Raw genomic sequence first — 11,378 nt, 5'->3', positions numbered from 1 at the left:
TTCCTCTTAGCAATAGAGCTCTTTTTGCTGTCCAGTTTTAAGTGCAGTCCCATGGAAAGAGTGGAGCAATCGAGGGGCATTGGGGGCATTGGGGGGCATTAGGGATGGGGTAGGGTGGGGCGTTTTGGGCTGAGGTTTCTGGACGGGGGGTGGGGAAGGTTGTCCTTGAGGGTAGAGGTGGGGGCTTGACGAGGGGTGGGCTGGGGTGGGGCGGACAGGTGTCTGTCCACCCGGGGTGCCCCCTGTGTTATACCAGGGTGTAGGACTTTGCGTAAGGGTTGTTGCTCTGTTTGAGGTGTCCTCTGGAGTCCAGCAGGGACTCCTGGGAGCTGCTGAGTTTGGCGGCCTGAGCCTGGGCAAGGTCCCCCGGCTCCCGCTGGGGCAGCGTGGAGGCTGTGCCGGGCTGCCACTGCTGCACTTCGCGGCTGGGCGGCCCGGAGGACATGGAGACGGGCGTGGAGTCGCTGGGGGTGGGCGCCACGGTGAGCGCCGGCCGCTTGAGCGTGCGGCTCTTCTGCGGCTCCAGGCAGGTCTGGCCCGTGGCCTCGCGGCCCGACGAGGACGAGGACGAGGACGCCGCCGCCGCCGCCGCCCCACCCCCCGCCACGCCGCGGTTCAGCAGGAAGTCCATACGCAGGTACGGGGGCAGGTGCACCAGCTCACCACCTGGACACACGGGGGGGACGGAGGGAGAGATGAAGAGAGAGATGGAGAGAGAGAGAAAAAGAGATGAAGAGAGAAGAACAGAGAGAAGGAAGATATAAAGAGAGATGGAGAGAAAGAGAGAGAGAGAGAGAGAGAGAGAGAGAGAGAGAGAGAGAAAGAGATGAAGAGAGAAGAACAGGGAGAAGGAAGATATAAAGAGAGATGGAGGAATGGAAGAAAACACAAGGAAAGAGAGAAGGGTTAAAAACAATCATCTGGCCTATGGAGTCGGATCTGCTATCTCTTTTAGCAGTTGGCAAACACTTGTCAACAATGCTAACAAGACTCTAAACAAGGCTATAGGAACTAGATAGGAATGTGGACCCCCCTCCACACACACACACACACACACACACACACACACACACACACACACACACACACACACACACACACACACACACACATACACACATTCAGTTTGACCACATTCATCCACAGAGGGCCAGCTCAACTCAACACTGAACTCCATCTGGATCATACTGTACTTCAGGAGGTGGGCACGGCCAGCATCGGCTGGCGTTTCTGCAGACTCGACAGACAGCCTACATTTGTACTGAAAGTCATTAAGACAGGAGCAGCAACTAACTTTGACATCATTGATATCTGAAGCTGAACACAAGTGAGAATCGGTCTTAAAATCAGCACTGGGCGTCTGCCCAGACATCCAATTAGCACCTCGTGCCGTAAATTCATCCCGTCTCAAACGGCTCGCTCAGCTCTTCTCACCTCACAGTCCGCTCCCCTCCATAAAGATGTTTTTATTTCATTTTTTCTTGCTGCCAATTTGCACAGAGCCACTGGTGTTGTTTAATTTCTGTTCTATTCTTTTTTTTTTTTTAATTAATCTGCAACGTGGCCAGAAAACAAGCAGCTTTTAATTGGCCACTCTTTACCCGCAACAGAAAATAAAAAACATGCGCGACCTAATGTCAGATGCTAGATCCTTGTCTCCTCGCACCACGCTCGACCTTGGTGAGTAGAGCTCAATGGGAGTTAGAGAGCTCAGCAGGCACAGTGTTAATAATTCACTGTATGTCTAATTGGCTTTATTAAGGCCTGTAAATATGATGAATTGCCAGTGGCTTTAATTGAATTAAATATAGATTTAAGCTTTTCTGCTGGAGCTCGTTATGAATTTATTGCACAGAGAAAAATCCATCATCGCAGAGCTGGCTACGGCTACAGGTCCAGACAGAAGATCTGGACCAGATCCCACACACATCTGGCTGGGAACTGGCCCAGATTTGGCCCAATGTCAGTGTGATACAGTGTGGAGGTTACAAAGAGAAAGTTGGGGCTCTTGAGGAGGCATGACGCTGCCCTAGTTTTCCGTCCGTGTCTCGACACATGATCACACGTCAAACATGTATGCGTGTAAGAAACTTAGCAAGGCGGTGCTCTTTAAACTGGCAGCAAGACTGAGCTAAGATCAGCCATAAAGAGACTTGGTGCGTGAGCTGCTTTATGCTTTTAAGGGCCTGACAAGCCCCTGTTACGACTCCTCAGCATCCCCGCCACAAAACTGGAGCTCTTTTTCACTTACACTCCCATACAATTACGTAAAAGCAGAAGAGAGTCTGACTGACTTGTTCTGTTTGATGAGATTATTTGGCGACGGATGGCATTTGGTCTCTCATCGTGCGAGTGGAGCCACAGAGAGCTGCTCTGTGCAGAGCTCCTTTTGATGTGATAAGTAGGCAGACAGCTGTACTTCACTTGCTGAGGAGTGAACAGGACTGCCTCTGAAGTGGAAATAGACAGCACGGAGGATGCGGCTTATGAAAAGCAGAAGTGTCTGTGGCAGCTCGGGAGAGGTGAGCATACTACTGAGTATGTTTTCAGGGGGAGAACACTCGCCAAAACCTTGTGGATTTGTATTCCAAGCAGCACGGAGTTGAGTTTTTATATCCAAAGCTATCTCACCTGAGAAGGTGCTTGTTATTATCAACAATGTTGGAAAAAAAAATATATATACCGATATATCTCAGAGATATTAACATCTGACAATATTGAGTCTCGGGCAAAATCTAGAGATAAAATGTATGCTGATTGCAATTATAGCTCAGACCAACTGTAAACAACAGGAGGCTCCTACTTTTAGCCAAATACTGCTTTTGCACGCACCTTAGTGGTTTAATCAGTTTCAAGTGTGGACATGAAACAAGAAATCACTGCTGATTGATTAGGATGCCACTGGGTGTCAAAAGACTGACCAATCAATTCCTCCCTTTCCGTGTATAATGATGACAACAACAATGGCTCAGGCTGAACAGAGTTGGCTGCATCCTTGGGATGACTTTGGTGAACCCGCTTGACTTGTCTGTGGGCGTGCGCCGAGGACTCAAACTTTCAGACTGTGTCGGGTATCACGGCGAGCCTCTTAAGAGCGGCGAGATCGATGGGTGGCATCACGGTCGCCCCGGCCTGCAGCCTCAGTGCCCGCGGCCCGGTTTCCTCTCCGCATTGTTCGGAGGGGCCACTCAGGGAGAGAGAGGCGCGCGGAGCTAGCGACGCCGAGACGGACGCCGAAGACAGGGGAGAGAAAAGGACTCCCTCGTCCTGCCGCCTGCTTCATTGTGCGCGGCCAAAGTGCCGTTTTGTTTTTCGACAGACAATACCCTCTGGAACGAGAGACGGCAGGTAGCCTGGGTTTGCCCTCATGCGTCGAGGGGGCAAGATCCACTCTCCGTGGCCGCTGTGTGTGTGTGCGTGTGTGTGTGTGTGTGTGTGTGTGTGTGTGTGTGTGTGTGTGTGTGTGAGTGTGTGTGTGGTTGTGTCCAAACAGCACATCAATTCGCCATGAGCAGCGAAACTTGAACCTTAGGCTGAAACACGAGGCCTGTCTGGGGTTAGACCAGAACTTCCCTCTGCTCTCATACAGGGACCAGACAGACAAGTGTGTGTGTGTGTGTGTGTGTGTGTGTGTGTGTGTGTGTGCCCCCTGCAGTCCCACAAGACGAGACAAACAAGCACACAGGCATGCAAAAGAGACATTTGTCTTATGTGTGTGTGTGTGTGTGTGTGTGTGTGTGTGTGTGTGTGTGTGTGTGTGTGTGTTCCATAGAGTGTATGTTTCAGGTTGTGGTCTTCTGATGTGGGGCAGCAAATAGGGTAACATACACCCACCGGGAGAGCATGGGGAGAGACGAGGTCAGTTGAGGTGATGAACACACACAAACACACACATGCGCGCATGCACACACACACACACACACACACACACACACACACACACACACACTGCCCTGCTAGTTACACAATTGCATGCAGAAATGCATAAAAGAAGTGCAGGACAATAATGTCCAAATATGGCTGAATATGCTATTGCACATGTACCCATGATGCAATGCAATAGCGCATAGCTGCTTCCCTGTAAAGCCCCAGTAGGGCATCCTAATCCAATCTGGCCCACAGAATGATTTGATTGGATCCCATCCTTAGCTGCCAAACCCACTATTACAGTACACCCCCCCACATCACACTCACACACACAACAGGTCACACATTTAGTCAGAAACTGGACAAAATATAATAATGGGATAAAACTAATAAGGAAAGTGGGAAATAAATGGGAAAGTAAACGTTTTACCACTTTTCAGAAAATATGGAAACAACACTCCCATTTTCTCTATCAAAACTATTACAAACATAACAAAATCATAAAAATATGTATATATATATATATGTATGCAACATGTATACAATATGAGTATATGAATACATGTACACATTCATATATAACATATATAAAGTAAACATTTCTATATTTCAGCTTTTACTTAACTTATACAAACATATAAGTTGAAGCCACAATAAGCACAACATGTAAAGCAGAAGCACACAGAGATGAGGATGAGGAGGAGGAAGAGCACATGCTCCTGTGACCCGTACCAGCCCAAGCGTGTGTGCGCCGTCGGTGCGTCTCACCAGGTCTGTGGGCTTTGGGCACGGCCATGTTCATGACCCGGCTGGCGTCCTGAGGCTTGGGCGGCGAGGCGGTGAAGCGGCAGATGCCCGACTCGGAGGGCGTGCTGGACGTGAGGCTGTCCGTGTAGTCGTTGGTGCCCGCCGTCATCTGCTCCGACGACGTGTCCGAGATGAAGCACTCGGTGATGGTGAACTTGGCGTGGCGCAGCTGCTCCTCCATCTTGGCGTGCTCGTAGGCCCGCGCCAGCTCCTCGTAGGTGGACGAGGCGCTCTCCGTCGACACCATGCTGCTCCGGGCCCGGTCTGTTGCGTGGAGCGCAAACAACAACACAAACGTACTTGTTTACACAAATAACAACACAAACGTACATATTTACACAAATAACAGCACAAACATACATGTTTACAAAAATAACAACACAAATATACATATTTACACAAAAACAACAAACACATACAGTACATATTTACACAAATAACAACAAACACACACATATTTACACAAATAATAACACAAATAACAATACACACCTATTAACACAAAAAACAACATACAAATATGAACATATAACAATACACACATATTAACACAAATAACAACACACACCTACACAAACAGCAACACAGACAATTTAAGACAAATAACAACATACACATATTAACATATTATGTAGCAATACACACATATTGACACAAATAACAACACACACATATTAACACAAATAGCAGCACACCTATTAACACAAATAACACACATCTATTAACATAAATAACAACAGACACCTTTTAACACAAATAACACACACCTATTAGCACAAATAACACACACATATTGACATGTGACATATCACTGGGCTAAAACCTGACTGTTGCTTTGCGGTGACCCTCCCTGCCCCCACCACTGATCTATAAAGAATATCTGGATAGACTATCTCATTGTTGCTGCCCCATCAACAATGAAGCCAATGGAACTGTCCTGATTCTACTGGCAAGTGGTCCCATAATGGCCGCCGCGCTGAGGCTTCAGAATTTTGACGTAGATGCACTATCCAGGTATTCTTTATAGATCAGTGGCCCCCACCCGTGGTGATTAGGAGTTCCTGAGTCCCCTCCCACATCCCCCCCCCCCCCCCCCCCCCACCCCCCCCCCCGCCTGCCGGCCTGGCTGCCTGACTGACCTGTGTCCTGTGAGGGGCTGACGCTGTAGCTGTCGCTCTCCTTGTCCACGGAGCCGGTGGCCCGCGGCGTGGGCAGCCTCCAGTCGGTGGTGAGCGTGTGCGAGGAGATGGGCGGGTGCGGGCGGTTCAGCGTCCACTGGCTGGCGTAGCGACTGCGGGTGGCAGGGCCGGCTTTGGCTGTGCGGCGGGCAGTGGGGTCTGGAGGGATAGAAGGGAGAGAGAGAGAGAGAGAAGAAGAGAGAGAGAGAGAAGGAGAGAAAGAGGAGGGATGGAGAAAGAGAGAGCGAAGGGATGGAGAGAGAGAGAAGAAGAGAGAGAGGAGGGATGGAGAAAGAGAGTGAAGGGATGGAGAGAGAGAGGAATGGACCGAGAGAGAGACAGGATGGAGAGAGTGGGTGTAGAAAGTGAAAAGGTGGAAGGATGGAGAGAGAGGAAAAGTGAAGAGAGAGAGGGTGGATGAAAAAGAAAACACAACAAAAACATGGGAGGGAGAAGAGAGGAAGAGATAGAAGGAGAAGAAGAGAGAGAGAGGGAGAGAGAGAGAGAGGGAGATGGACAGAAGCAGAATTTTAGGAAGTTGACATGCGGTCAGAGCTCTGTCAGTAGCCTGCATTAACAGCGCTGAGCCAACTGGGCTCCAGTGAAGGCAACATATCAGTGACCCCAATTTAAAACCAAATCGATTCAGACCTTCATTTTTTTGCCAAAGTCTTAAATTTCAGTCTTAATAGAAAGTCAGCGTGATGCCTATGGGTTGAAGAGTTCACCCAGATAGCTGCAGACGCACTCTCATTTGCTTGGCTTGAGAAAAGAAAATGTGTTAACTGGGCAGGATTGTAATGAATGAGGAGGGGGGGGGGGGGGGGGGTAATCGTGGCTCTGTTCCATTCTACACGCAGACGCTTCTCAATTCAGATTCAAATTACGGCGGAAGCATCGGCGAGGACGGCCTGAGCGTGTCTCGGGAGGGGGAAGACGCCGGTGCCAAGCGCACAGAGGCGCTGACTCCAATCCACTTTGTTTTCTTTCACTGACTGTCTCACAAGATTCATGGCACTACGCAACTCTGGTGCTTTTTTGTTCTCCCTCTCTCTTGCAGGGAATCATTCCAATTGTGATCCCAGTTGGAGCGTGGCAGAGATGCGGTGGCTATCACTCGCTCAGCCAGGAGAGGATTTTGATTTGACTGTCTCTACAGCCGTTCACCAATGCCAACTGAGCTGCAACAGGAACCAGCTGGGGGTTTGACACTAGACTAGACCCTTACAGGACATCTGAATGCATTTCTACAGAAATATCCCATTTATAATCCAATATTATATACCAATCTAATATTCTGAGGATAGAGCAAAATATGAATGAGGAAAATGTCTATTAGCATCTCAAAATAGAATATATAATACGGATTTCAATGTTGGACTTCTGCTATGGCATAATGTTATGCTATGCCATCATGCTACTCTATGCTATTCTGCTATGGCACACTGCTATGCTATGCCACCATGCTACTCTATGCTATTCTGCTATGGCACACTGCTATGCTATGCCACCATGCTACTCTATGCTATTCTGCTATGGCACACTGCTATGCTATGCCACCATGCTACTCTATGCTGTTCTGCTACGGCAAACAAATGGCTGCAGTAAGGTCCAATATGATCATGCACTTTATTTATGAATACACTACAGCAGGCCTCTGTCTCTGTGTTTTATTCTCTCTCTCTCTCTCTCTATGCCTCTTCCTTTCCCTTTCTCCTCTGTCTGTTTTTCATGAGGGATAGCAGATGGTGAGCTTTAGGGCATCTCTCTATCATGTTTCTCTCATGTTTGGGTTTCAGTTGTGTGTGTGTGTCTGTGTGTGTGTGTGTGTGTGTGTGTGTGTGTGTGTGTGTGTGTGTGTGTGTGTGTGTGTGTGTGTGTGTGTATGTGTGTGTGTGTGTGTGTGTGTGTGTGTGTGTGTGTGTGTGTGAGCGAGCAATAGAGAGAGTGTGTGTTGTATGAACAAGAGAGAAAAAGAGATAGCAATGTTTCCCTCCCATGTTGGTAAATCATTTCCATTGCGTTTAACCCCTGCAGTGCCGTGACCCTGGTCTCCGCTGCTATTCTGCTCCCAGCAGCAGGACATATGACTGAGTCAGTGTGATTAAACAGAGTCCGCCGCGCTGGCAACCTTCTCAAGGTTACCCCCCCCCCCCCCCCCTCCACATGCCCCCCCCCCCTCTCCACACGCTCCTGTCTGCTTATTCCTTCTGTGTTTGCGGCTCCCTCTGTGAAGTCTATAAAGGTCACAAATAGGTCTCTCTCTCTCTCTCTGTGTGTGTGTGTGTGTGTGTGTGCGTGTGCATGTGTCTGAGTGCGTGACTTTGAGTGTTTCTATTGTTCACCACAATACTAGTGTGTGTGTGTGTGTGTGAGTGTGTGTGGTTTATGTTACATGTTACATGAAAATCTTTCTTTCAGTCTTCCCACCAGTTCAGCCTGCTGATGTGGTAAAGGGACTGTTTGTCTGTTTCTGTGTGTGTATGTGTGTGTGTGTGTGTGTGTGTGTGTGTGTGTGTGTGTGTGTGTGTGTGTGTGTGTGTGTGTGTGTGTGTGTGTGTGTGTGCGCGCGCGTGCGTGAATGCCTGTGTGCAGGTGTGTGTGTGTGTGTGTGTGTGTGTGTCGTGGATCTTACTTGTTCCAGGTCGGGCGTCAGACACGTCCACGAGTGGGCCGGTGCTCTGGGACAGGGACTGGTAGTGGACTGTGTGCGTGACCGTGGAGGACTTCTGCTTGGACGTCTCCCCAAAGTCATTATCAGTCAGCAACACAGTGGACCTGTCATCTGTGAGCGTGACACACAGACAGAGAGAGAGAGAGAGAGAGAGAGAGAGAGAGAGAGAGAGAGAGAGAGAGAGAGAGATGAAAAGAGAGAAAGAAGCGGGAGGAGAAGTGAGGAAGAAGAAAAGTGGTAATTTAAGAAAGGTCTAGTTTTAGAGCCAGGCTAGAGTGGTGTGAGCTGGCGTCTCCCGGGGCAACGGAAACATTTCTTTTCAGTGCTCAGATGCGCTGCTCCCCACGCTCCACTTTCACAGTCCATTCACACGGCGCTCAGTTGAGGTCACGCCACGCGCCCGGGACAAGAGAGGACCTGCGTATACGCACGGCCCATATAGCAGATACAGACAGATACAATCCCAGGAGGAGACACACACACACACACACACACACACACACACACACACACACACTCTCTCTCTCTCTCTCTCTCTCTCTCTCTCTCTCTCTCTCTCTCTCTCTCTCTCTCTCTCTCTCTCTCTCTCTCTCTCTCTCACACACACACACACACACACACAAACACACACTCTCTCTCACACACAGGTCTCTGTGTGTTATCCTATCTGCCTTCCTCTCTCTCTCCAATCTGTGACACCTCTTAAAGGAACAGGGATACATTTCGTCTTAGCTGCCCACCGATCCATTTACCCTTACAGTTTTTCACAATTGCTAGAACACCTTTTTCAGAACTCTTTACCGTTTTCTCAAAACTGTGAACACAAAACTCACAACTCAAACTACATTCTCGAAACCCTTGAATCTTGTTGCAAAACTGAACAATCACCTCAAAACACTTTTAACTTGGCTCAAAACTAACTAATGGTCTCAAATCATTGAACACATCAGGCAAAAGTACACTCCTGCAGAGCAGTGATAAGACAATACACCAAACAATGGAAGACACAATTTTCAGGGCAGGGTTTATGGCTCCTGGAGGAATTGTATTCATTCTAATTTGAAAAATAAAATATCACAGTGAAAATAAAGAATAAGGACTTATATCGCTCTACTCATATCCTCTAGCCTATATGAAGATATAAATCAATAGTTTTGTAAATGAACAGAAAGACAGGCCAATACTGTACTGAATATGATTTGTACTGTGATGCCACAGACTCTGATAGTACTGTAAGTATGCAATACTGTAATATTGTATTGTGCCTAGATTTAGACTTACTTGGACATACTGATAACTCAGCTCTTTCACTCTCTCAGAGTTGAGCTCAAAGGGTAGTAAGTGTGTAACAGTGGATGTTCAGTGATTACTGTACTGTACTGTATGATAATGGACATTTACGCTATTTCTCTTCTGTAGTCTGAATCTTTGGATTATTGACGCCACAGAGAAACCACTGATGTTGGGTTGGACCATGAAGTTCTGCTTCTCTCATTGGCATTCCATGAACCAGAACATGGTCAATGATTGTTGCCCAAATATCATCATTTACAGTATTGCAACTCTTGGGACTCTCTGTCTTTCTCTTCATCCTCTTCCTCCTACCTGCACCCTCCTCTTCCTTGTACCCCACTTCTACTGTAACACACACTTGTTGTCCCCTGCGTCTCTGTCAACTCTGAACTGACTTATATTGGTTGTCACATCATTAGACAGAAGTGTTATCAATTTTGAGTGGTAGAGTTCAAATGGAGACAACTGTGCACTAATTGTGTTCAACTTCTGCGTTGTTTGGTTATCAGTATAATTAAGAAGAGCATCAGAATGCACAATGTGTTCACAGTTTTGCAAAAAGGGTTAAATGTTTGGTAAAATGGGTGAAAATGGGTGAAAGTAGTCTATGGTTTTGCCAAAAAAGGGAATAATTCAATAAATGTGTTCAGGCATTTGAGAATTTGATTCAGAGAATGGGGTTTAGTGTTTAAGCAACTGTGAAAAACTGTAATGGGCCAGTGATAGCCTACATGCTGCAACCTGAACTGTGGACAAGCTCATCTAAGCCTTGCCTACCAGGCGATTACATTACGGGATCATCTCTTAAGGGGAGGAGGAGGAAGAGGAGGAGGAAGAGGAGGGGTGGGTTTATTTCATGGCTACAGGTGTCTGCCAGCTGCTCGCTCGGCTCGAGGGCCAGGTGAGCGTTGCCGCGGCGACGTACCGATTGTCTCCATGGTGTCGCGCTCCTCGATGAGCAGCTGCGCCCGCGGGATGTCGATGTGCATCCGCAGCGTCTGCTGCTGCTTGTTGACCGTGTCCGGCGTCCGAGTGTTCTTACTGCACACGAGACAAACACACAAACACACACACACACACACACACACAGGGAGAACCGTTTTAGGGACGTCTGAATATTAGCTTTGTAACTTGACACTTTTGGTGTTCACACTCCCCAAGGTTTTGGGGAGTTTTTTTAAGTTCTGCAAGGCTGGTTGAGTCCCTGTAGCTTCCTACACAGTCAAGGAGAACTATTCAGCGAGGTCTGAATTTCAGCCCTGCCTTTGATCTATGGCCTTCTGAGTGCTTTTACTGTACAGAAGAGAGAACTAAAATGACCTACTGACATTCTAAAGTTCCCTATGGCAGCTGCTCATAGTTCTTACACCAGAAGAACTAAATGTAGATAGGGTGAACCATTCAGTGAGGTCTGTGTTTTTTCCCCACTAGTCTGGATCCTATATTTTGTTCAGCAATTGTACTTTCCAAAACCTAATTATAAGTTTGAGAGTATGCATTTGATCACATTTTCCACTTAATGGAAAAAATCTAAAAATCTAATTATAAAGCTCCCATGC

At 47.7% G+C, this 11,378-nt stretch overlaps 1 protein-coding gene across 1 annotated transcript in view; it reads right to left on the bottom strand.

The window, feature by feature from the left end:
- Nucleotides 1-239: 239 nt before the first annotated feature.
- Nucleotides 240-11,378, bottom strand: part of LOC134099086 (cell adhesion molecule DSCAM-like) — a 162,570-nt gene continuing 151,431 nt past the window's right edge. Inside the window, exons 29-34 of the mRNA XM_062551804.1 lie at nt 10,745-10,860; nt 8,488-8,637; nt 5,814-6,011; nt 4,636-4,938; nt 584-666; nt 240-544 (exon numbers count right to left, since the gene is read on the bottom strand). Of these exons, the coding sequence (XP_062407788.1) occupies nt 248-544; nt 584-666; nt 4,636-4,938; nt 5,814-6,011; nt 8,488-8,637; nt 10,745-10,860 (1,147 nt within the window). The 3' untranslated portion in view covers nt 240-247. The remainder of the gene's footprint in view (nt 545-583; nt 667-4,635; nt 4,939-5,813; nt 6,012-8,487; nt 8,638-10,744; nt 10,861-11,378) is intronic.

This window comes from Sardina pilchardus, chromosome 13, assembly GCF_963854185.1.
Source record: "Sardina pilchardus chromosome 13, fSarPil1.1, whole genome shotgun sequence".
In the NCBI taxonomy this organism is placed as follows: domain Eukaryota; kingdom Metazoa; phylum Chordata; class Actinopteri; order Clupeiformes; family Clupeidae; genus Sardina; species Sardina pilchardus.
Note: the sequence above shows the minus strand (reverse complement) of the source record. Positions and strands in the feature narration are given on the sequence as shown.